The 25,744-nt window shown below is 41.8% G+C and overlaps 1 protein-coding gene across 2 annotated transcripts in view; it reads left to right on the plus strand.

The window, feature by feature from the left end:
• The first annotated feature begins 9,446 nt into the window (after positions 1 to 9,446).
• Positions 9,447 to 25,744, plus strand: part of LOC145355062 (sodium/mannose cotransporter SLC5A10-like) — a 153,837-nt gene continuing 137,539 nt past the window's right edge. For both annotated transcript variants that reach the window (XM_080206883.1, XM_080206884.1), the window contains exons 1-5: positions 9,447 to 9,579; positions 13,430 to 13,501; positions 15,992 to 16,096; positions 24,839 to 24,898; positions 25,011 to 25,115. In XM_080206883.1, coding sequence (XP_080063009.1) covers positions 9,469 to 9,579; positions 13,430 to 13,501; positions 15,992 to 16,096; positions 24,839 to 24,898; positions 25,011 to 25,115 — 453 coding nt within the window. In that variant the 5' untranslated portion in view covers positions 9,447 to 9,468. The remainder of the gene's footprint in view (positions 9,580 to 13,429; positions 13,502 to 15,991; positions 16,097 to 24,838; positions 24,899 to 25,010; positions 25,116 to 25,744) is intronic.

The following is a 25,744-nucleotide window of genomic DNA, read 5'->3' on the forward strand; positions in this document are numbered from 1 at the left end:
GCCAAAGGAAATGGGCGAGGTATTAAGTGAGTACTTTGCGCCAGTATTCACCAAAGAGAAGGACTTGTTGGATGATAAGTCTGGGGAAAGGATGTGTAGATAGTTTGTCCCCTGGGCCTAATGGAATATATCCTAGAATGCTGAGAGAGGCAAGGGAGAAAATTGCTGGGGCCTTGAAAGAAATCTTTGTATCCTCACTGGCTACAGGGACGGTCCTAGAGGATAGGAGAATAGCCAATATTGTTCCTTTGTTTAAGAAGGGTAGCAAGAATAATCCAGGTAATTACAGGCCAGTGAGCCTTACATCAGTGGTAGGGAAATTATTGGAAAGGATTCTTCGAGACAGGATTTATTCCCACTTGGAAATAAGCAGACATACTAATGAGAGGCAACATTGTTTTATGAAGGGGAGGTCGTGTCTCACGAACTTGATCAAGTTTTTCAAGGAAGTGATGAAGATGATTGATGAGGGTAGGGCAGTAGATGTTGTCTACATGGACTTCAGTAAGGTCTTTGACAAGGACCCTCATGGCAGACTTGTGCAGAAGGTGAAGTCACACGGGATCAGAGGTGAGCTGGCAAGATGAATACAAAACTGGCTTGGTCAAAGAAGACGGAGGGTAGCAGTGGAAGGATGCGTTTCTGAATGGAGAGCTATGTCAAGTGGTGTTCCTCAGAGATCAGTGCTGGGATCTTTGCTGTTTGTAATATATGTAAATGATTTGAAGGAAAATGTAACTGGATTGATTAGTAAGTTTGCAGACGACACAAAGGTTGGTGGATTTGTGGAAAGCGATGAGGCCCATCAGAGGATACAGCAGGATATAGGTTAGTTGGAGACTCGGGCGGAGAGATGGCAGATGGAGTTTAATCTGGACAAATGTGAGGTAATGCATTTTGGAAGGTCTAATATAGATAGGAAATATAGAGTAAATGTCAGAACCCTTAGGAGTATTGATAGGGAAAGGGATCTGGGTGTACAGGTACACAGATCACTGAAAGTGGCAATGCATTTGGAGAAGGTAGTCAAGAAGGCATACGGCATGCTTGTCTTCATCGGCTGGGGTATTTAGTTTAAAAATTGGCAAATCATGTTGCAGCTTTATAGAACCTTAGTTAGGTTGTGCTTGGAATATAGTCACCACACTACCAGAAGGATGTGAAGGTTTTGGCGAGGGTACAGAAAAGATTTACCAGGGATGTTGCCTGCATTAGCTATGAGGAGAGGTTGGAGGAACTTGGTTTGCTCTCACTCGAGTGACGGAGGTTGAGAGGAGACCTGATAGAAGTCTACAAGATTGAGAGGCATGGACAGAGTGGATAGTCAGAAGTTTTTTCCCAGGGTGGAAGAGTCAATTGCTAGGGAGCATAGGTTTATGGTGCAAGGGGTAGGTTTAAAGGAGATGTGTGAGGCAGATTTTTTACACAGAGAGTAGTGGGTGCCTAGAACTTGTTGCCAGGGGAGCTAATGGAAGAGGATACAGTAGTGATTTTTAAGGGACGTCTTGACAAGTACATGAATAGGATGGGAATAGAGGGATATAGTTCCTGGAGGGGTAGGGGGTTTTAGTTCAGTCGGGCAACATGGTCGTTGCAGGCTTGGAGGTACGAAGGGCCTGTTCCTATACTGTAATTTTCTTTGTTCTTTTACATGTGCCAGGTAATGATGATCTCTAACGAGAGAGAATATAACCACAATGATGTTCAATGGCACACAATTGCTGAAGCCCCCACTATCATCCTGAGGATTATCATTGACCAGAAACTGATCTGGACCAGCTACATAAATACTTTGGCTACAGGAGCAAGTGAGAAGTTAGGAATTCTATGGTTAGTAACTCACTTCCTAACTCCCTTGACTTCACCATCCACATGGCTCAATTCAAGAATGTGATGGAATAACCTTCTGATTGCCTGGATGAGCGTTAAATAAGCTTGACACCCTCTAAGACAGAACAGCCTGCTTAGTTGTTTAATGTGCTAACTATGTTAGGGGGTTTTTACACAGAAAGGAAAGACTTGGTTTTCACACTTAGATGCAAACTTACACACAACAGGCCTTATTGAACGAGCTGTTCTCCGCTCTGCTGTAAGTACATAACTGAAAGCAAAACAACAGCCTGAGCACACATCCAAATGTTATCACCATCAAATCATGTAATCAGCTCTTAAAGCAGCCATACAACTCTTTTAAATAAATAAAATCCCTCCCCCTTTACATCTGTAGTCATTACCACAAATTAGTACAATGTTATACACAGGATTAATAATACTCTAGACAAAGTAAGTACATATTTAATCATTATACGAGTTGATCAGGAGTTCATCTATTCCTCTTTGTTTATATATGACATTCTGGAATTTGGCAGTCCTTGATCCAAAAGAATGGTTTGGAATTAATTCTGAATCATTCTAACTTGGTACAGTAGCAGATACACAATGATCAGGTATCTCAGATTCAACTAAATCTTCCGTAATTGTATTCACAAGACTAGGGACTAAAGAAGTTGGCACATCTGGAGAAGGTTTGGAGAAATCATTTTGAGATGACAACAATTGGTCAACAAGGTGTTGCCAAATTAGTTCATCTTTGGTTTCAATCATATAAGAAATCGGACATATGTTTGCTGAAACTATGGCTAGTACCCATTTCTTACTTGTGGCATAATTACGCACTAACATGCAATCTCCTCACTGAACTGAATGTTGTTTTGCCTTCACTTCCCGTTTAGCAACTTAACATTGTTGTTGATATTCTGCTATCTCTGAAGTTTCTGGAGGTAATAACAAGTCAGAATTAGTTCTTAACTTCAGCAATAACAGAAGTAGAAAACGCTGGAAAAACTCAGCAGGTCTGATAGCATCTGTGCAGAAAGAATAGAACCAACATTTCAAGTCTCCATGATCCTTTGTCAGAGCTTTGTCAGAGGTCACCTAAACACAAAACATTGGCTCTATTCTCTCTCCACAGATGCTGTCAGACCTGCTGAGACTTTCAAGCATTTTCTTATTTTGTTTCAGATTCCAGCAACCGCAATAGTTTGCTTTTATTGTAGTTTCTCTTTTAGAACAGTAATGCAGAGCATTCAGAGCATTACTTTCTCTTTCAGAGCAGTAATGTGGGTAAACTTTGAGTAGTTGCATGAGTTGTGTCTCTATAAGATGCTTAAAAGGTATTCATATGACATGATAATTAATCTGGCTCTTTTGAAGCTTTTAAAGAACATTTCAATGATTGTATGAATCTTTTAGCTAATCCATTGGTGGATGGATGATAAGGTTCAGATTTTATATGTTGAATACATTTATTTTGAGTTAATTCTCAAACTCTTGTTTCAAACTATGAACAATTATTACTAACAACCTGTTCTCAATTGCCAAATCTTGCAAAAATTTCATCAAGTTTTTCAGTGGTTGTTCGGTTATAGTGGAACTCATGCTTACAATTTCTGGCTACTTTGAGTGTGCATCAATTCGAACTGCGAACATATAACCCTCAAAAAGACAAGCAAAATCTTCATGTAATCATTGCCATGGCATTTTCAGCCATTCCCAAAGCTATAAAGGAGGTAACGGTGGTCTATTTCTTATTTGTGCACAGGATTGACACTGTCCCACTTCTTCTTCAATCTGGGTATCCAGACCTGGCCACCAAAAATAACAATGTGCTAATTTCTTCATCTGGAGTATACCAGTGTGTCCTTCATGTAGTTGTTAAAAACTCTTCCACACAGACCAGAAGGAAAGATCACCTGAATTCCCACAGTAGACAACTACCTTGGGTGGTCAACTCAAGCCTTCTTGACACATCAGGATGATGACAATGCACTTCAGTTATCGATCCTCTCAGTAACACATCCATTAACTTCCCCATCTTGGGCTCATTTCTGATATGTCTCTGAATTTGATAATCTGTCACAGGCAAATGATCTACTTGCAAAAAATAAAGTATATTAGCAAAACCAGCTGGTGGCACCTGCTCATTAGGTAAAAGTAAGTCTGATAATGCATCAGAATTAGCATGGCACTCTGATGGTGCTATATACTGTATGAATGTGCAGGTAAGGTGAATGACCATCTTTGTAATCACCTACAGCTAACAATGGGGTGCTGAAAAATAGTAAAGAGTCAAGATAAGTCAATAATGTGAAATGATAACCATATGATTAATGATAAAACCTTAGTATGCAAAAGTTTTACTCAATGTTTCTATTTCTAGCTGACCATATTTAGATACAGCACTCATCAGAGTATATGATTGAAAAGATATTTGTCATTCTTCTCCTGAAGCCACAACATGTGAAACTACTGTCTTTAATCTATAAGGTGAAGCATCACATGCAGTAAAGGTAGCTTCATATTAAATGAATCAATACTTTAGACTTCTGCAGAGCATCTTTGGCATTCTTGTATGCTTTCTCAAGTTCTGTTGTCCAGGCCATGAAAGTGTCACACTTAGTAAATTATGCAATGGCTTCAATACTGTCGCTAAGTTAGGAACACATTTGCCCTAATAATTTACTAATCCTGAAAAGGACTTCAGTTGCATCACATTCATCAGAATGGTACTTCTAAAATAGTGTCTATCTTTTTAGTGCTTTATATAGGCTATTACTACCAATAACATAACCCAAATACTTGACTGATGTCTGCAAAAAAACACACTTTTATTTCTTGATATGCAGACCATGTGCTTGAAGACATTCCGATGTTGCTCATAAATTATTCAAGTGTTCTTAGGCTTCACTGGACCCTGTAATTAGAATATTAACATTGTACACCAGAGAGACCACTAAAATCTAATTGCTGTCTGGAATAGGGCTGGTGCAGATGCTATTCCAAAAGACAATCTTTTATAACAAAAAAGACCTTTATGAGTAACCATAGTAAGCAATACTTGACGTTCAGCGGCTCATTCATCTATAAATATGCTTGTAAAAGATCAATCTTGCTGAATTTTTGCCCACCTGATAACTCAGCACACAAATCTTCAACTAAAGGAAGTGGATATTGGTTAGCACACAACAATAGATTTATGTGTGTTTCAAAATCAGAGATTGAACTGGTTTCATGACAGGTGCAACAGGGGTAGCCCAGTCACTCAACGTTATCAGCTCCAACAAGTGTTAACAAGTAGTACTAATTCTTCTATGACCTTGGGATGAATTGTATATAGCAGTGCTCTCACTTTGAGACTTTTTGTTTGAATATTAGGCTTTACCTTGAGTTGCACTTGAATTTCCTTCATTGAGCCAAATGTCTCTTTGAAAACAGTCTTGTATTTTTCCTGAAGGTGCTTTAGATTTGTTTTGGCATTGACAGCACTCCAACTAAGCTTTTTCTTCATGGTCCCACAAGTAGAGCTGGAAAATAACCACAAATCACATGGAGAGGCAACTCTGTTGTTTGTCCACTCAAATCTACAGTTGACCATGATGTAAACTTTTAATGGCCCAATTTTTCCATGTAGCTCATTCAAAGCACATCAACTGGTTTTAAAGAAAGATGCTTCAGCTTTTGTTGGTATGTAGTCTCAGGAATTAAAGATATAGCAGTGTGAGTATCAACTTCCATTCTAACAAGTTGTCCACTTAACTTCAGAATCACCTATGTGTTCCACCCTGTATCGATAAGATGTTCAGTTGGAGATCTGCATATTTCTGAATGTTCTCTTCTTCATAGTCATAATTCTTTTCTTCCATGTTTTAAATTCTTTTTGTAGAAAGCAAATTGTGCTTCTTCTTGAAGAAAGGAAGTACCCAGATTCTTCTGAATATTCTTCTCAAGGGAGGCTGATCTAGCCCACCAAGCTTTTGCAACGTGACTCATTTTGCCACAATTCTTGCAGTGACTATCCTTGTTCCAGCATTCACTTGCTGAATGACCCATTTTGGCACATCTATGACATGCGTATTGCTGTTTTGACTTTTTATGGGCAGCTCCCAACTTGTGGATCTTCATTCCTGCACCAAATGGTGAAGCCTCTTTAGCAGCCAATTCCATCTATTCCACCTGCTGACTTTAAAATCAAAGCACGTTCAGTAAGCAATCTTCTTTGGAAAGCCTCGTTTCAGAGACCACAAACAAGGTGAACTCGAAAAGAATTTTCTAATGACTCGCCAAACTCAAAATGTTGTGCCAGCCTTTTTAAGGCTGTCATAAACTGAGAAATGCTTCCACTTGATTCCTTCGGTGGAATGTGAACTGTTCCATAATGATAAATGGCTTTGGACAGCAATGCTCTTCAGGGATCTTGGTTAAATTATTCTAAGTTTTGGTACCAGGATTTGCTGGGTGTTCCAAATTCCAGAACAAATTAAAAGTTTTGAATCCTATTATACTGAGAAAAAAACAACCTAAGAGACTTCACTGTCAGCAGCAAGGTGGCACAGTTGTCAGCACTGCTGCCTCACAGAACCTGGGACCCAGGTTCAATTCCTGGCTTGGGTCTCTGTCTGTGTGGAGTCTGCACATTCTCCCGGTGTCTGTGTGGGTTTCCTCCAGGTGCTCCAGTTTCCTCCCACAGTCCAAAAGATGTGCTGGTTAGGTGCATTGGCCATGCTAAGTTCTCCCTCAGTGTAACTGAACAGGTGTGGAGTATGGTGACTAGGGGATTTTTCACAGTAACTTCATTGTTAATGTAAGCCTACTTGTGACACAAATAAATAAGCTTTAAACTTGAGTGAATTTGATGCAGTGCACCTTGAAGATGATGCACATTACTGCCCCTGTGTATTGGGGTAGAGGGAGTGAACATTTAACGTGGTGGGTGTGTTGGTAGCCTATTATATATTTGAATGGGTTACATGGTTGCTTTAAGGATGGATTCACATGTCAGTAGGGTGAGTGATCAGGCTGCTGTTTTATATTCAGTTGTGCATTAGTGCAGAGCAGAGAACAGCTCTTTCAATAAAACTGCTGCATGTTAGTTTGAATCTAAGTGTGCAAATCAAGTCTGTGCAAAACCCACAAACCCTAACATAGTTTGGACATTGCAGTTGATGACGAGATGGAATTTTGTTTCATCGCAAACATCAAGAAAAGATCCTAAGTGGAAGACAAAATCATTGTGAGTCCTCACGCTTCGAATATTAGAAGGCTGGGAGGATTAAAGATTAAAATGCCAGGAAGGTCAACTAAGAAACATCTCTCTGTGTGTTTTTAAAAGAGGGGCTTTTTCCAATCAGAGAAGACTGAGATTCCAGGCAGTATCTGGCGTATTTGAAAAGAGCTTTGCTGTAAAGCTGGAGGCATTTGAAAAGAAAAACACATCATGTCAATGGTCTTCAGGATAAAAAGACGCGTACTGGGAAGACAGTATAAAAAATTACTGAGCAAGAGGATAATACTCAAGCTCTGTACTACCAAATGGAAAAAAGAAGGTTTCCTGCTTTCTGTCTCCGTCCTTTCTTGAATAGAAGTATTACATTAGTGATTTTTCAATTTCCCGTGATCTTTCCATTATCGAGGGAATTCTGGAAAATCAGAATCAGAACTACTACCTCTGCAGTCAATTCTTTTCAGGAAACCATCTGGTCCTGGGAACTTGTAAGCCTTTAGTTCCAATAGTTCTGCCAGTATCTTTTTCCTAGCGATTCTGATTGTATTATGTTTTTCCCTTCCTTTCAGCTTTTGATTTTCAAATATTCTTGGTAAGTATTTTTAACCTTTCACAGAGAAGGCAGACACACAATACTTGTAGAATACTTCTGCCATTTCCATGTCTCCTACTATCAGTTCCCCATTTTCACCTTCTAAAGGAGCCATGCTCACTTTAATTACTTTTTTCATTTTAAAATACTTACAGACGCTCTTATTATTTTCTATTAATTCTGGAAAGCTTTTTCTCATATTCCAATTTCTTCTTTTTTTAAGTCATTCTTTGCTGTTTTTTTTTAGTCTGTGCTATCATCTGACCTACCAAAAAGGTTTGCAGTACTGTACGTGTCTACTTTCACTTTAAGCTTAAAATTTATTAGTCAGACTGTGGGAGGAAATTGGAGCACCTGCAGGAAACCCAGGCAGACATGGGAAGAACATGCAAACTCCACACAGACAGTGACCCAAGCCTGGGTCCCTGGCGCTGTGAGGCAGCAGTGCTAACCATTGTGCCACCATGCTGTCAATTTGATACTATCCTTAATTTCCTTATTTTATTAATGATGGTGCATCCTTTTCATTAAATCTTTTTTTCTCAACTGAATGTATGTTAAGGAATATCAGTTCACTTTTGGCAATTTTGTCCTCATACCATTTTAATTGCCCCTATGTAAGTTTAAGACTCTAGTCCTATGCTCACACTTTTCACCCTCAAACTGATTGTGAAATTCCATTATGTTATGATCACTATTGCTTAGAGGCTCTTTTACTAATTAATCCTGTCTCATTGCACATTGCCAGGTTCACAATAGCTGGTGGGTTAGCACTAGAATTTACTACTCTAAGAAATTGTCTCAAATGTACTCTATGAACTAATCTTCCAGATCACTTTTGCTCATTTACTTACTAAATCTATATGAAATAGTATCCAGAGTGCTTTGCTTTTGTATTTATCTGAGTGAACATTGGTTCTTGAAATTAGCAAGCCAAAGCTGATTTTAGGTCTTAATAGGTCTATTCTCATTAACAAAGGCATGGGGCTGATATTCTCCAGCTGTTCATACCAGCGGGATTCTCCAGTCCTGCCGGCCTGCATCCCTGCCTGTGGGTTTCCTGGCAACATGGGGTGACATCAATAGGCATTCCCACTGACAGAGATGGGACCAGAGACTCCCGCCTCTCACAAACAACACACCACCTCCCGCTGGCGGGAAACTCGCTACTGGGAGTCCGGAAAAATCTCACCCAAGATGTTGAATGAGATGAAGGATCATGTAATTGATTCATGATCATAAGCTACAATGCGATAGTGTTAGGCTTCTCCTGAATAATGCAATCATTGTTGTACAACAGATGCACTGGGATTTTAAAAAATATTGGAAATCTGAATTTAAGATTAAAATTACTGACAACACACAACAGGTTGGTCATCACCTGGAGGGACTGCACTTTGTTAGTGCAGAGTCCCCATTGGAATTGGAGAGAAAGGAGAACTTCCTTTTACGTTACTGAGTGGCAACCTTCCTTCAAAAAAATATTTACGAAGTATTCTTTAGTTAATAGTTAATGGCAGCCATGTGGAAACAGATGCATCAAGTGTGCAAAGCAAACTCTTAGTAATGGTGTGACATGCTTCTAAGTGTGTTTAGAGGGATTCCTGTCACAGTGATTAAAAGGTTTGCTTTTTTAATTGGTGAGCAAATAAGCAATTACCACATGGATGGCACCTACCTCTACTGTGATGGCTCATTGGACTAATGCACAACATTTGACAAATGTTCAATTTCTTATGTTAATGAGTGACTTCATTGGCAATCAAAGTTCGCACTGTCACAGTTGGTTTCATCAGACACAACCTCAAGTGAAACAATGGAGGTGAACAGAACTGGTGGCTATTACCTCTCCGCACAGTCCTTCAGCATCTCTGACATTATAGTGATCGCGGCATATTTTGTGCTAAATGTTTTTGTTGGGATATGGGTAAGTAAATTGCCTTAATCTTCTTGTGACGATGGGCTCCTTGTTAATTTCTTACTAATTTCTGATCTGCAATCTCTATCTGGTTGGCAATGGTCCTGTTGACTGAATAAAAAAAACATTTAAAGCATGGCTGTAAATATATTCTGAGATTAGTTATGACCCATCCATCCAGAAATTGGATGTGCATGTTACTAGAAGGAGCAGTAGACATTAAACTTCATAGCACTTGATCCTTTAGTAAGGATTCCCTCCTTGGTCTTTCACTGAGGAACAGGCGATGGAGACTAAATGCAGTCCAGTCATTTAAAATTCAGGAAAACGACATTTAATATTCTGTTTTTATCCTAGACATGCTTAAATTGTCTTGCTGTTTCTCCAATGTATGATAGTTGTGATATTACTGAATTTTAATGTTTATTGCAAAAAGCATAATTGCTGTTAAGGCTTAGATTCTTGAAATTTTTTGTAAAATTCTGCCATCCATCTGCTAAATATTAATGTCATTCACATGTTGCACAATTCCTTTCTGTTGATTATTTCCATTTGGAACCAATGGAAAGGAACAAACTTTGGTCTTTCACTTTCTAAATTGTTTAAAAATTGCGTCGGCGGTTACAACACTTGTGTAAAATCCGGGCCATTGGCCTCTCTGAGAAGTTCATGGTGACATTAATGGAATTTTTCTCTGCTGTGTAATGAATGAAATACTTAGAGTCACGGAAACGTACAGCACAGAAGGAGGCAATTTGTCCCATCATCTTTCTGCTAGCTCATTAAAATGGTAGCTATGTCTAGTCCTGCACCCTCACTTTTTGTCCATAAATTCTTCATCCTCCAGTTCCCTTTTCCCTTCCATTATTAGGGTGGCACGGTGGCATAGTGGTTAGCACTGTTGCCTCACAGCGATAGGAATCCGGTTCAATTCCAGTCTTGGCTGTCTGTCTGTGTGGAGTTTGCATGTTCTCCCCATGTCTGCGCGGGTTTCCTCTGGGTGCTCCGGTTTCCTCCCACACTCCAAAGGTGTGCAGGTTAGTGGGACTGGCCATGTTAAATTGCCCCTTGGTGTCCCAAGATAAAGTTTAAAATTTATTTATTAGTGTCACAAGTAGGCTGACATGAACAATGCAATGAAGCTACTGTGAAAAATCCCCTAGTTACCACACTCTGGCGTCTGCTCAGGTACACTGAAGGAGAATTGGAAATTTAGTACATTTGCAGCCAATTAAGTGTTTTTTTTATCCAACAGTGGATTGAATTTGTTCCTGCTTAAACTGGGATTTGGGATTAGAAATTGAAGTGGCAAAAAGGAAAAGTAATGTGTTTCTTTTTTAAAAGTGATTGCATTAAAGGGGAGCAGTCCTTCTTAAGCTCTGCTCATTCTTGCTGATGTTTGAAAGGCACATCCAACAGTATTCCATCTATCAGCTTTGCTGCTTCTTGTTTGAGTGACATGCCTGACCAAACTACAAATGCAATGGCTAGGATGCCTTCAGGATCCGCAACACTCAAAACGATGAAGGGCGGGTCCATTCAGCAAAACAGATGTCATCTCTTCGCAACTTTGGTTTTCTCTTCCCTGTTTCATTTCCCATGTTGAAACCAGCTAAGGCACTGTAGAAGCAATTGCATCAGAACGAGCGCAGGACTTAGAGAGTTAAATATGAGGATGGGCTGAGTAAACTTGGCTATTATTCATTTGAGCATAGAGGGTGATCTGATCAAGGTCAAATATAAGGAAGGATTTGATAAAATAGAATCATAGAATCCTACAGTCCAGAAGGAGCCAGCACTGATCACAATCCCATCCAGGCCCTATCCCTGCAACCCCATGCATTTACCCTACTAATCCCCCTGAAACTCAGGAGCAATTTAGCATGGCCAATCCACCTAATCTGCACACCTTTGGGCTGTGGGAGGAAACTAGAGCACCTGGAGGAAACCCATGCAGACACGGAGAGAATGTGCAAACTACACACAAATAGTGACCCAAGCCAGGAATTGAACCCAGGTCCCTGGCGCTGTGAGACAGCAGTGCTATTCACTGTACTACCGTGCCACCCATGCCACTGTGCCGTGGATAAGAGAAACCATTTCTGCTGATAATCAAGAGCAAGGGACCTTAATCGTTAAGTTCAGAGCTAGGAGCTTTACGAGGGAAATTAAAAGGAATTTTTCGAACGAAAGTTAGTCGAAATCTAGAACTCGCTCCTTCAATGATTATTGGGGAATCGGTTAAGATTTTTAACTCAGAGGGAAAGGGGCGGCACAGTGGTTAGCTCTGCTGCCTCACAGTGCCAGGAACCTGCATTCAATTCCCAGCTTGGTTCACTGTCTGTGTGGAGTCTGCACGTTCTCCCCGTGTCTGCATGGGTTTCCTCCCACAGTCCAAAAGATGTGCCAGTGAAGTGCATTGGCCGTGCTAAATTCTCCTTCAGTGTATCCAAACAGATGATTAGGGTGCTTTTACAGTAACTTCATTGCAGCGGTAATGTAAGCCTACTTGTGGACTCTATTAATTCAACTTCAAGTTTTTAACGTTAAACTTTAAAGGTGGGTAATTGGAGTTGAGGTATAAATCAAGTGAGGAAGCAGGCTTGAGGAGCTGAATGGCTCACTTCTGTCCCTATCATGCTGTTGCCCATTTCATAGTACCACCCAAGATGAGTTTCTCCCTCATTGTCTTGAACTCTTGCTGCACATTAAAGCAATTCTTGTCTCTGGCTCTTCAAAACCCCTGAGTAGGAATCAACTCACGAAGGGGAAGAACGGGTTTGGTAGCCTGCCATGGAACTGATATAAAATTGGTTGTATAATTCATGAATAATAAGAACTTGGATATCTATAACCTCTTTCAATTATAACCTCACAAGACGTTTCATCGGAGCATTATAAGACAAAATTTAACACTGAGCCAGGCAATGGAATATTAGAGCAGCCACGGATACAATGGGCCAAATGTTTCGAAGCTAGCATAAATTACATTTATATGCTAAGGGAGGCACGGTGGCATAGTGGTTAACACTGCTGCCTCACAGTGCCAGGGACCAGGTTCGATTCCTAGCATTGCGTCACTGTCTGTGTGGAGGCTGCACATTCTCCCCATGTCTGTGTGGGTTTCCTCTGGGTGCTCCAGTTTCCTCCCACAATCCAAAGATGTGTGGGTTAGGTTGATTGGCCATGCTAAATTGCCTCTTAGTGTATATATCACAACAAGTTATACAACTTTTGAAGTTATATTACATTTGAAATTGAACCTGTCATTGTACAACAAGCTAAAGGTCACGCAACCTAAGAGCTTGCGTAAAAGGGCTGATTATGTTCAAACATGGCCCAATTAGCAGGGTAAATACGTGAGGTTATGGGGATAGGGTCTGAGTGGGATCATTGTTGATTCAGGCTCAGTGGGCCAAATGGCCTCCTTCTGCTCTGTAGAAATTCCGTTTCGCAGAACCAGGGTCCTGTAGCTCTATTCTAGCCTCTTGCGCTGATTTCAATCACTCTGCCAATGGTGGCTGTGCCTTCAGCTGCTGAGGCCCTAAATCCTGGAATACCCCAAAATCTCTGGCTCTCTCCCTCCCCTCCTTTCAAGATGCACTTTCAAACCTACCATTTTGACTAAGCTTTTGGTCACTGCCCTAACATCTGTGAATTGGGGTCAAAGTTCTTTTGGTAACACTCCTACGAAGCACTTTTGGGAATTTAATGAGGTCAAAATGCTCAGTAGATACAGTTACTGAGAAGGAAATCTAGGATATTCTTGCAGACATTGCAGATTAGCTGCTATAATTGCAAAATGTCCTTTTTCTTGGCAACATACTGCTTAATACCTATCTATCTTCCATCTTTACAGTCCACATGCAGAGTGAGCAGGAACACGCTCAGTGGATACTTCCTTGCAGGCAGAAACATGGCTTGGTGGCCTGTAAGTATTGACTTATCTGTTTCCTCATAAAGGGTTAAGACATGGGCTGCGATTAATGCTGCCAGCTTTCGGGGCAAAGGGGTAGCCCTGATAGCCCTATACCCCTATCAGGGGTAGCCCTGATAGCTCTGAGTGGTAGGTAGTTAGTTAAAGAACTTCAACTTCGCATTCCCTTAGCTTGTCTGGCCTAGTGAATGAGCATGAGATTCTGATGTCTTTACTTAATTTTCATGCCTAATTAATTCGACAAGTCTAAGATCTGCCTTTATAACTGTGTCAAAAAGTCGCAGAGTGTCTTTATTGGCAAGAATCTCAGATGGGGTACCACTAATGGATGCCATCCATGCCAAGAGTAGAGCGACACGGTGGCACAGTGGTTAGCACTGCTGCCTCATGGCACCAGGGACACAGGTTCAATTCCAGTGGAGTTTGCACATTCCCCCTACATCTGCGTGGGTTTCCTCCAGATGCTCCGTTTTCCTCCCACACCCCAAAAATGTGCGGGTTAGGTTGTTGGTGATGCTAAGTTTCTCCTTAGTATCAGGAGGGCTAGCAGGGTAAAGACGTGGGGTTACGGTAATGGAGCCTGGGTGGGATTGTTGATGTTACAGGCTCGATGAGCTAAATGGACTCCTTCTGCATTGTAGGGATGCTATGGTCTGAGTGGGGTAGCAAGCCACAGACTTCAAGATCATGCAGTACATCCTTTTTCCCATCAAAGCCACCAAATAGAAAAGAGAAGAACTGGTTCTTCATCATTTGTTCATGGGTATGCTGGGTGGTGCCAGAGGACCAGGAAATTGTCAGTGTTACACCCATGTTAAAGAAAAGGTGCAAGTATAAACACAGTGACAGCAGTAATGGAAAAGTTTTAGAAATTATAATTCAGAACAAAATTAACTGTCAGTCGATTCATCAAGGAAAGCCAACAGTTTTCCTAAAGACAAATTATGTTTAACTAACTCACCTGAGTTTTTGAGAAAGTTGATGAGGGTAATGCAGTGGATATGGGATATATGGACTTCTAAGAAGCATTTCATAAAGTGCCACAAAAGAGACTTGTCAGCAAAGTTTAAGTCCATGGAATAAAAGGGACAGAAGCAACAAAACTGAGTGACAAGAAAGGTTAGTGGTCAATGGTTGTCTCTCAGACTGGGGAAAGGTACACAATGAGGGGTCAGTGTTAACACTCCTGGGATCTACGATTGAGATGGATTGAGGTGTGCATTGGTGCACTGACCACAATTTCAATAATTACACATGATACAAAACTTGGAAGTATTGTGAACTGTGAGGAGGAATGTGATAAAGTTCAGGAGAACATGATGAGGTTGATGGAAATGGGTAGACACTTGGCAGATAATGGCTTAGTGGTTTTATTGCTAGACTATTAATCCAGAAACTCATCTAACGTTCTGGGGACCCGGGTTCGAATCCCGCCATGGCAGATGATGGAATTTGAATTCAGTAAAAAAAATCTTGAATTAAGAATCTACTGATGACCATGAAACCTTTGTCGGTTGTCGGAAAAACTCATCTGCTTCACTAGTGTCCTTTAGGGAAGGAAATCTGCCATCCTTACCCAGTCTGGCCCACATGTGACTCTGGAACCGCAGCAACATGGTTGACTCTCAAATGTCCTCCAAGGGTGACTAGGGATGGGCAATAAATGCTGGCCAACCAGCGACACCTATGTCCCACGAACGAAAGAAGATGAAATTTAATGCATAGAAATGGCGGGGGGGGGGGGCGGTGGGCGGTGGGATTCATTTTAATGGGAAGTAACAAGTAGAGGCAATATGAAATAAAGGATACAATTCTAAAGGGAGTGCAGGAGCAGGGGGACCTGGGAGTACAAGTCATTGAAGGTGGCAGGACAGGCTGAGAAGGCCATTAACAAAGTATACAATATCCTAGGCTTTATAAGGATGGGCATAGAGTATAAAAATAAGTAAGTTATGACAAATCTCGATAAAACTCTAGTTTGGCCTCAACTAGATCATCATGACCAGTTTATAGGAGGGATGTGAAGGCCTTAGAGAGGATGCTGCAAAAATCACAAGGTACCAGGTACGGGGAAGTTTTCTTACATCGATAGATTGGAGAGATTGGGGCTCTTCTTCTTGAGGAGATTTAATAGCAGGAGGAAACTAAGGGGCAATTTAGCATGGCCAATCAACCTAGTCTGTACATCATAGGATTGTGGGAGGAAACTGGAGCACCCGGACAAATCCCATGCAGACACAAGGAGAACATGCAGATTCTGCATAGACAGTGACCGGAGATTGGAATCAAACCCAGGAATTGAACTGGTTCTCTTCAGCCTGGGTGCAATGCATGGTTTGGGCCTCCAGAGGGCAATCACTAACCATTTTCTTGAAGTCTAATGCAACCACGCTTATAGTACACTCTGGTTTCTCTTGATCCTATAAATATTTTAGTGTCACAAGTAAACTTAACATGTTACCCTTTTCCTTTTATCATTTGTAGATCGGGGCATCGCTATTTGCCAGCAGTGAAGGTTCCGGACTGTTCATTGGGTTGGCTGGAACTGGGGCAGCTGGAGGAATTGCTGTCGCTGGATTTGAGTGGAACGTAAGATTAACATTAACCTATGAAAAACGCGAGTTAGCCATTTTCTTTTGGAGTGGTGGTGGGGGAGAAACTTCTTCAAATTGCCGTTTCTCCAATATCTCTCGTTAAAACTCGCTGTAGTCTAAGAAAGGATATTATTAAACTAGAAAGAGTGTAGAAAAGATTTACTAGGATGCTACCGGGACTTGATGGTTTAAGTTATAAGGAGAGGCTGGATGGACTGGGACCTTTTTCTCTGGAACGTAGGAGGCTGAGGGGTGATCTTATAGAGGTCTATAAAATAATGAAGGGCACGGATCAGCTAGATAGTCAATATCTTCTCCTAAAGGTAGGAGAGTCTAAAACTAGAGGGCATAGGTTTAAGGGGAGAGATACAGAAGGGCCAGAGGGGCAACTTTTTCACATAGAGGGTGATGAATGTCTGGAACAAGCTGCCAGAGGCAGTAATGGAGATGGGTATAGTTTTGTCTTTTGCCTGAAACAGGTGCGCCTGTTTCCTCCCACACACCAAAGATGTGCAGGTTAGGTTGATTGGCCATGCTAAATTGACCCTGGTGTCAGGGAGATTAGCAGGGTAAATATATGGGGTTACAGGAATAGGGCCTGGGTGGGATTGTGGTTGGTGCAGACTCGATGGGTCGAATGGACTCTTTCTGCACGATAGGGATTCTATGATTCTTGATTCTTTCAGAGAGTTCAAAAGTCTCTCAATGTCAGCCTTGACTATAATGACAGGAAATCCACAGCCTTCTCCTGCAGAGGATTCCAAAAATTAATATCCTTTCAGTTTTTACTTTCACTTTTAATTTTACTCCCTTTGACCCTGCAACAAATCCCTAACCAAGAATGAGTGAACAATAAGAACGCCACAGCTAAATTAACTTAATTTAGTTTGGAGCTAGTTTATAACTAAGCCCAATTATGAAGACAAGCAGAATGGGTGTATGGAGGTAGCAAGTGGTTTCTACCTTTATTAGATAATGTTCTTTGGGCAATCCTTCTAGAGTGACATGGTGGCACAGTGGTTAGCACTGCCACCCCACAGTGCCTGGGACCCAGGTTCAATTCTGACCTTGGGTGACTGTCTGTGTGGAGTTTGCACATTGTCTGCATGGGTTTCCTCCGGGTGCTCCAGTTCCCTCCCACAGTCCAAAAATGTGCACGTTACGTGGACTAGCCATAGAGAAAACAAAATGCCCCTTAGTTTCCCAAGATATGTAGGTTAAATGGATTAGCCATGGTAAGTAAATGTGTGGGATTAGGCAAATATTGTGTGGGAGAAGGTCTAGGTAAGATACTCTGTCAAAGAGTTGGTACAGACTCAATGGGCCAAATGGCCTGCTTCTGCACTGTAGGAACTCTATGGTCCTACTCCTTCAGGCACCACACTCTAAAGAGGGCATTAGTGAGCATGGTGACCTTTGAATTGGTCCATGACTAAGCTTGGCAATGTACTGCAGTGGTTTACTTTGGGCAACTCTTGAGTTAAACCAAATAGAAGATTGGCTCTTGGCAAGGTGGAGTTGATTTTTCTCAGATGTAGTAAAATTGTAGAAGCATTTTCAAGAAACAATTAAAGATTTTGTATCACTTAAAACAGTGAAACTTTGCCTTGTATTTGCTCTGTCAGGGCTTGTGAAATGGTGACTTACATACAATAGTTGTCCGATTCTTATATTCTAGGGCTTTACCAATCTAGCATTGACAACAGGACAGCAACTGATTTATCAGAATAGGGCAACATTTGATCTTTGGCAGTTTGCCATATTCATTATACGGATTGACCATCCCATTCTGATTTGAATTGGAATTGTAACTCAGAGATCTTGACAGGATCATTAGCCAAGAGGCTGGTTGCTCCTGGCTGGGCAGTCCGCAACTTTTTTTTTAATCATTCATGAGACACGGGTGTCGCTGGCTAGGCCAGCATTTATTGCCCATCCCTAGTTGCCCTTGAGAAGGTGGTGGTGAGCTGCCTTCTTGAATCCATGTTCTGTGGGTTGACCCACAATGCGGGTCAAGTGAGGCCATATCTTAGGGTAAGGTGTTCTCCATTTTAAATGGAGCTGAGGAGACATTTCCTCACTCAAGAGGGTTGCGATTCTCTGGACTTCTCTGCCCTGGAGGATTGAAGGTTATTCAGTGGTTGAGTATATTCAAGAGTGAGACTGATACATTTTTTTGTATGCTGAGGAAACTGAGGGACAGGAAGTTAGGGCGGGAAAAGTGGAATTGAAATGGAAGGTTAGCCAGGGGGAGGTTGGTTCGCTTGATTGGTTAGATTGGGCTAATATGGCCAAAAGCATGGGTTCAATCCCTGTACAGACTGAGGTAATTCTTGGACGCTGCCTCTTTTCATTCTCCTCCTCTCCTTGTCCCATTTGTAGCATCATACAGCTGTGATCTGCAACCGTCAGACAATGAGGGCACTACATAGAGTGTGTCATCACGCATAATCTTACTGAATGGAGGTGCAGGCCTGAGGAGTCTATGGCCTACTCCTGCTCGCAATTCTTACTTAGTTTTGTGGGCATACTCTATAAGCTCTCCTGCAAACTCAGACCTGCACATGCTCAATGTGCTGCTTTGTGGTTATTGTTCCTTTAAGGGCAACACAGCAGAAGAAGATCACCTGGCGTAAGGGACCAACTGGGACGAGAGTGGGTATAGTTGAATCATACAGTGCAGAAAGAGGCCATTCGGCCCATCGAGTCTGCACCAGCCACAATCCCACCCAGGCCCTATCCCCATATACTTACCCACTAATCCCTCTAACCGATGCATCCCGGGACACTAAGGAGCAATTTAGGATGGCCAATCAACCTAGCCTGCACATCTTTGGACTGTGGGAGGAAACTGGAGCACCCGGAGGAAACCCATGCAGACATGGGGAGAATGTGCAAACTGCACACAGACAGTGACCCAAGCTGGGATTTGAACCCAGGTCCCTGGAGCTGTGAAGCAGCAGTGCTAACCACTGTGCAACCGTGTTGCCCAATAATTGCCCTGGGAGATGGAGTCCTCCCTTAAGCATTAGATATGTAGAAGACATTTAGGGACTAAGGCAGCAATGTGGCTGCTGTCCCTCTGTAAAGGTTTTCCAATTAATAAATATCTTTTGTGTTTCTAATGAAGTCTTTGGACATGCATCTTCACATTGGGTGACGCGGGTGGGATCTCTCGGTGTCCTTCATTTGGTCATTTCATGTCTTTAATTGCCCACTTCCTGGGGTCTTTCATCGCCTTCCTTCTGAGACTTTTTCCTCATTCTGAGTCTTTCACTGCTCTCCTTCTGGGGTCCTCTCCAATTTTCCTGCCCAATGACCTTGATTTCTTCCTGCGGTTGCTGCTTCAAGTGCTTTGTCACTTTAAATGCATTACTGCTCTAGGACTGTTATTTCTTTTAACTGTCAGCAGCAGCCAGTTTTCTCTATGTTTTTTCCACGCTTTTGAAGTTTTGGCGCGAACCTGGCTGCGGAATGTCCTGTTAGTGACCTCTGCACTTTTCACATTTTGGAGAATCTTTGTCTCTCCTTTCTCATGAGCCGTTCTTTTCCCAATTTCACTAGCACATGAGGCCGTTGTTTTTAACAACAGTTTAACTTCTTTTTTAAACAGGTTGAAGATCTCTGTGCTCCCCAGGACACAGCTACCTGTAATCCATCAGAGCAGGGACCAATCTTTTTGGGCCAACCAATTAAACTAAATCAAATTAACAAGGGGATAAATTAAAAGGGGCAGCTCCCAAAAGGAGGGGAGCTACCCGAAACAAAAGACAAAGTGGAAAGGAAACTTAAACCATCAAATCAAAATGTGATTAAAGGGGTTGATAATGCACCCCAGTCCCTGCGGTGCCCAGCAAGCACAGAAGATGTTAATAGTACCCTCAGACACTGCATGTTCCCTCTCCAGGGACACCCGGACATGAACATAGCCACAGTAGAGGGGCAGACAGTCAGGTCGGATGACCCCCACCTCAGTTGTTCACTTCCTGGACCTGTTTATGGCCATCAGTGCAGGGACCTCAACCATGGAGCCCCCGCAGGCTCTGCTGTGATTGGGAGCCTGTCCATCTCAGCCTCTTCAATTTCCAGTGCTTTTGAAAAACTCGCTGCAGTTCTCCGGGGCATTTCTTCTTCTCCTCTTAAAACGTTGCTCTCTGCGTTCTCTTACCTTTTTTTCCTTTTCAAAAAACTTTGCAACAGCCTTTATTTTTTTTTCCACTTTTCCTTAATCTCAAAATCACAGCTCTTGCATCTAATGGTTATTTTCTCTCTTTTTTTCCGATACATTTCGAAACCTTTGACTATACTGACCAATCCAAGCTAGCCCCGTGTCCCTCCCTCAAGGCCTGGCAACATCTTAACATCTCAAAAGGGTCTGTTCATTCAAAGACAGACACTTGAGTGAGCACTCCTTTCCTCAGGCTTCAATTGGAACAGGATACTCACAGATATCGGGCCAGAGGCAGTGTCATCGTACTCCCATCCCTGTGGCCAGATGTAATAATGCACATTCACAGATTTCATTGAAAACACAATAGATATTTAGTGATAAGAAAAGTTGTACAGGGGTCAGCAGCCACATGGCTGTCCTAGTCCCTACATGTCTCCTACATGCCTTCTGCTTAGGAGAGGACTCCATCCCATTGGACGGTTACCTAACCTCAATCCCAATTGGTCCCCCATGCTAGGTGACCCTTTTCCGTGGTGTTCCTAAAGGGACAGATCACCACAAATCACCACACACGGGTTTCATTTTCCATGTTCCCAAGTGGAGTTTGGGGTTATTGTTCTCAATAATATCCTACTCCTTTCCTCCCTTTTACTGGAACTCCTTCATTTCCTGGAATGTCTTAGCTTTGCTTGCTTCCCTTGGTAAGGGAATTCCTTTTGATTTGATTTATTATTGTCACATGTATTAGTATACAGTGAAAAGTATTATTTCTTGCATGCTATACTGTACATAGAAAGGAGAGGAGAGAGTGCAGAATGTAGTGTTATAGTCACGGCTAGGCCGTAGGGAAAGATCAACTTAATGCAAGGTTAGTCCATTCAAAACACTGATGGCAGCAGAGAAGAGGCTGTTGTTGAGTTCATTGGTATGTGGACTTTTGTATCTTTTTCCCAATGGAAGAAGGTGGGAGAGAATATGCCCAGGGTGCGTGAGGTCCTTGATTATGCTGGCTGCTTTTCTGAGGCAGCGGGAAGTGTAGACAGTGTCAATGGATGGAAGGCTGGTTTGAGTGATGGACTGGGCTTCATTCACGACCTACTTCATTCAAGACCTACCTGTCTTGGACAGAGCAGGAGCCATAGCAAGCTGTGATACAACTGGAAAGAATGCTTTCTAAGGTGTAGCTGCAGAGTTTGTGAGACATGCCAAATTTCCTTAGTTTCCTGAGAAAGTAGAGGTATTAGTGGTTTTCTTAATTATTGCGATTGCGTGGAGGGATCAGGACAGGTTGTTGGTGATCTGGACGTCTAAAAATTTGAAGCTCTCAACCATTTCCACTTTGTCCTCATCAATGTAGACAAGGGCATGCCCTCCAATAGGCTTTCTGAAGTTGATGACTATCACCTTTGTTTTGTTGACATTTTGTTGTTCCTCAAAGCAGGATTCCTTTATCACACATTCAATGCTTCATTTAAAATCACCACTGTGAGTGAACTGATTGGTGCAAAATATCTCAATCTAGTCACCTGGTTAGCCTTTAATTGGAATTGTAAATTTACATGTCAGTTCTGTTCATGGCATATACTTCATGCAATTCCAATAATTGTTTCTTTGAATCATTGCTGACGTTTCTTGCTCAAGGCCATATAACAGTGTTATTTCCAAGTGCTACACCCTAAATCATTTGATAGATCTTGAGCAATACTCTTAATATTTGAAAAATATAATTATTTCTTTTGGGTGTCACCATGTCAACCCAACCATATGAAGGTGTAGTTAGAAACTAAACTGTTTTAAGTGTATATAGTATTTCCCCAAACTAAGCACTTGCTGTTTGATGGAGACCTGTTACCATTCATTTGGGGTAATTTGGACTACAACGTTGCTGAAAAAAGGAGACAAAGCTTTTTATCTTGCACTCAACAGGACAAACTCAAGAATGCCAAATTTCAAATGACTACCGCAATATATAATACAGGACAAAAGGATGCTGATTGGCTGGCAAGCTGACTCTGATTGGCTGCAACATTGTCATGGAGAAAGCAGTGGAAAACAATAAGCTCCCCTAGCTCCTGGGTAAATTGCAACCTGAGTATCCCCTGTTAGCCAAAGAGTGCTCCAAAAGCAGCCTCATTGTCCCCATTCTCCCACCAACAAACATGCAGGGAGCCTGCCAGCTTTCTCCAGGCGGTCTGTATACATGGGGGAAGGCCCATCTGCTGCTGCTAAAATCCTCTTGTGGTGGGAATATGTCACTTAAATGACCTGATTGACCTTTGGGCACGAAGGCCTTCCTTCTGCCTTCCCCGCCACTGGTAAAATGTGATGGTGGTGGGAAGACGATGCACCCTCCCTCCATTGCCTTCCCTCACCGATTTGCAAGCCTAATTTCATTCCCATCTCTTCAGAGGGGTGGGGGAAAGGAGGGAGAGGGAGAAGACATCTCCATTCCACCAGATGGGCCAGGGGAAGGTTTGTAGTCTAACTTACTGTGGAACTCAATTCCCTTAGCTTAAGTATTTCAAACAAAAATACAATTTCTAACGATATTACAAATTCTAATGAGAAACTGACTCAAATATTATTAAATGAGAATACCTTAAATTATTTGAGACGGAAGCAGTACTGACCTTTCAAATTGGAACAATGTAAACATGCAAACATTCATATCACTCCAAAAGGGGAATATTTGTGGGGCCAATGGCGGGGGGAGAGGTGGGGGATAGGAAAAACAAGAGAGTGGGATTATTTCAAAGAGCTGGCACTGACAAGATGGGCTGAGTATCCTCCCTCTGTGTGGCCTGATGTTATGATTCTCTGGCCTGGGTGTTACTGCTTAATCAGCGTAAATGCCCCCCCCCCCCCCCCCAAATCACACAATTTAAAATGTAAATGAATTTGCTTTCAACTTTTGCATTGGTTTAAAAGACATTGCACTCAAGGTATATGCCTCTCAGTCGTACCTTCAGAATGAATTAACAATCATTGGGAGTTTTCATTTCATTACGCTTGTCTGTGGATCTTTGAGGAAGAGCCAAAGATTAAGCATGATTTTCTAAGTGCATAGATGTTTTCAAAGGTTTTGAATTTTTTTTCAAAAATTATTAAGGAACAGATGACATTACTCCTAACATGATAAGAAAATATTATTGTATTTTTTTAAAAGAATGTAATTTTTAGCAAATTGAAACTGGGTTCCTCATAAGTGATGGACTGGCACCGATTTAAAACATTTATATGACAGACCCATTTTCAACTGGGTTAATCAAACTGCACCAAATTTCCACTCTGGAATTTTTACAAAAAAAATTCTAAGTGTAAAATGGACAAGGAAACCTCCCATTTTTCAGCGAGATAAATCATGGTAGCTTATGGCACTCTGCGCAGTACAGAGGCTGTAATGTGATTCTCACCAGTAGGGAGAGGTGGAGTCTTGACCTGCTCGCGAGGCCAGCTGCTGAGTTCTCAGGGCACCATTGCGCATCGCCTGATCTCCCAATTTAATGTATATGCAGTGTTCACAGTATACTGGGAAATTTGTCACACAAAACATGTCACTAATATTTAAATCAGCCTTGCGCCCTTCCGGGAATTCTGCCAGCAGAATAGGGCTGGAAAGATCGCAAGAGTCGAGAAATCAGGCACAAACCCGATTTTGCGCCTCTTGCTCTGTCTAACTAGCTCGCCATGCCGATCAACCACAGGGCAAGCTGGTAAGATCCCGCTCATCAAGGAATACTGTTACAGAAATTTTTCTTAGAAATTAAAATGCTGCCTAAGTGCAGCAGTTCAGGCAGATTCTGTTATTTGTACGTGAGATTGAGCAGGAATCCAGGAGAGGATAGGTCAGGGACAGAGAACATTTTGTAAAGGGAGCACATTTTTTGGTGCAATTTGCTAGTTATGTTCCAAGTTGGAAACTCTATCCTGACTACAATAAGCAAGTGTTCAGCTTCTGTAGTAAAAACAGTAAATACTTTGATATGATTTGATTTGATTTATTTTTGTCACATTTATTAACATACAGTGAAAAGTATTGATTATTGGGCGCTGTACAGACAAAACATACTATTCATAGAGAAGGAAAGGAGAAAGTACAGAATGCAGTGTTACAGTCATAGCTAGGGTGTAGAGAAAGATCAACTTAATGCAGGGTAAGTCCATTCAAAAGTCTGACAGCAGCAGGGAAGAAGCTGTTCTTGAGTTGGTTGGTATGTGACCTCAGAATTTTGTATTTTTTTTGCCAAAGGAAGAAGGTGGAAGAGAGAATGTCCAGGGTGCGAGGGGTCCTTGACTATGCTGGCTGCTTTGCCTAGGCAGCAGGAAGTGTAGACAGAGTCAATGGATGGAAATTCTCAGCAGGTCAGGCAGCGGTGGAGAGACAAACAGAATTAACGGGCAGAATTTTCCCATCCCGCTCTCCACAGGAATCCTAGCTGGCAGATCACAGACAATGCAAAGGTCCATTGACCTTGGGTGGGATTTTCCTTTCAATGACTTTTCTGCTTCAATAGCTGAATAATAATTTATGCTGGTCAATGACTTGCTTTGTAATTGTCTCAATAGGCTACCTATGTGCTCTTGGTGCTGGCCTGGATATTTGTACCTGTCTACGTATCATCTGGGGTAAGTACATCAAGTCTATGTTGCAAACAACTTCATTACAATTGGGAAATGGGAGGATTCTGCCTAGCTATATATTTATGTTAAGTTGGCTTTTACCAATTATTTGTTACAGATAGTGACCATGCCTGAATACCTTCAAAAGAGATTTGGAGGGGAAAGGATTCGGATGTATTTATCTGCCTTGTCACTGCTGTTGTCCGTTTTCACAAAGATATCTGTGAGTAAAGTTTGTGTTTCCATTGTTGTTTATGTGTGGTTGGAGAGTGGCCATAGGAGCTTTTGCATCCATCTGAAAAGGCAGTTTCAGTCAAATGTCTTATTTGAAAGATGGCACTTCTGACAATGCAGCACCCCTTTGGTGCAGCCCCTCTCGGTGCAGAGCCACCTCGATGCAGCAGTGTTGGAAGTATCAACCTTAAATGATGTAATTGAATCCCCAATTACCTGCCTTAGAGTTGTTAGTGTGACCCACTGAGTCCCTGAGATTGGGGCCATGAGAAAACTGAACATCTAATTCAATAAAGTTCAGTCAGGCACTGGTGAGTTGGATTGGTAAGATGTTATAATAAGACAGAGGCATGCTTTGACATGATGTTTGCAAACTCCTCAGGATGTCCTTTATCTGAAACAACAGATCTGCCAGGAAATTCTGGACAAGGTATACAAGTCTTCGCACTGGAATCACTGTATTTTTCAAATACTTCTTTCTGTTCTAATTTGGGGTTTCATTAGAGTCAATGGCAAGGAGTGGCTTCCAAGGCTAAACATGGTAGGACATGGTTATACCAATGAAATAACATGGTAGGACGTGGTCATACTAATGAAATGACAGGATGTAACCATACC

Source organism: Carcharhinus amblyrhynchos, chromosome 18 (assembly GCF_965287045.1).
Source record: "Carcharhinus amblyrhynchos chromosome 18, sCarAmb.v2.hapA, whole genome shotgun sequence".
Classification (NCBI taxonomy): Eukaryota; Metazoa; Chordata; class Chondrichthyes; order Carcharhiniformes; family Carcharhinidae; genus Carcharhinus; species Carcharhinus amblyrhynchos.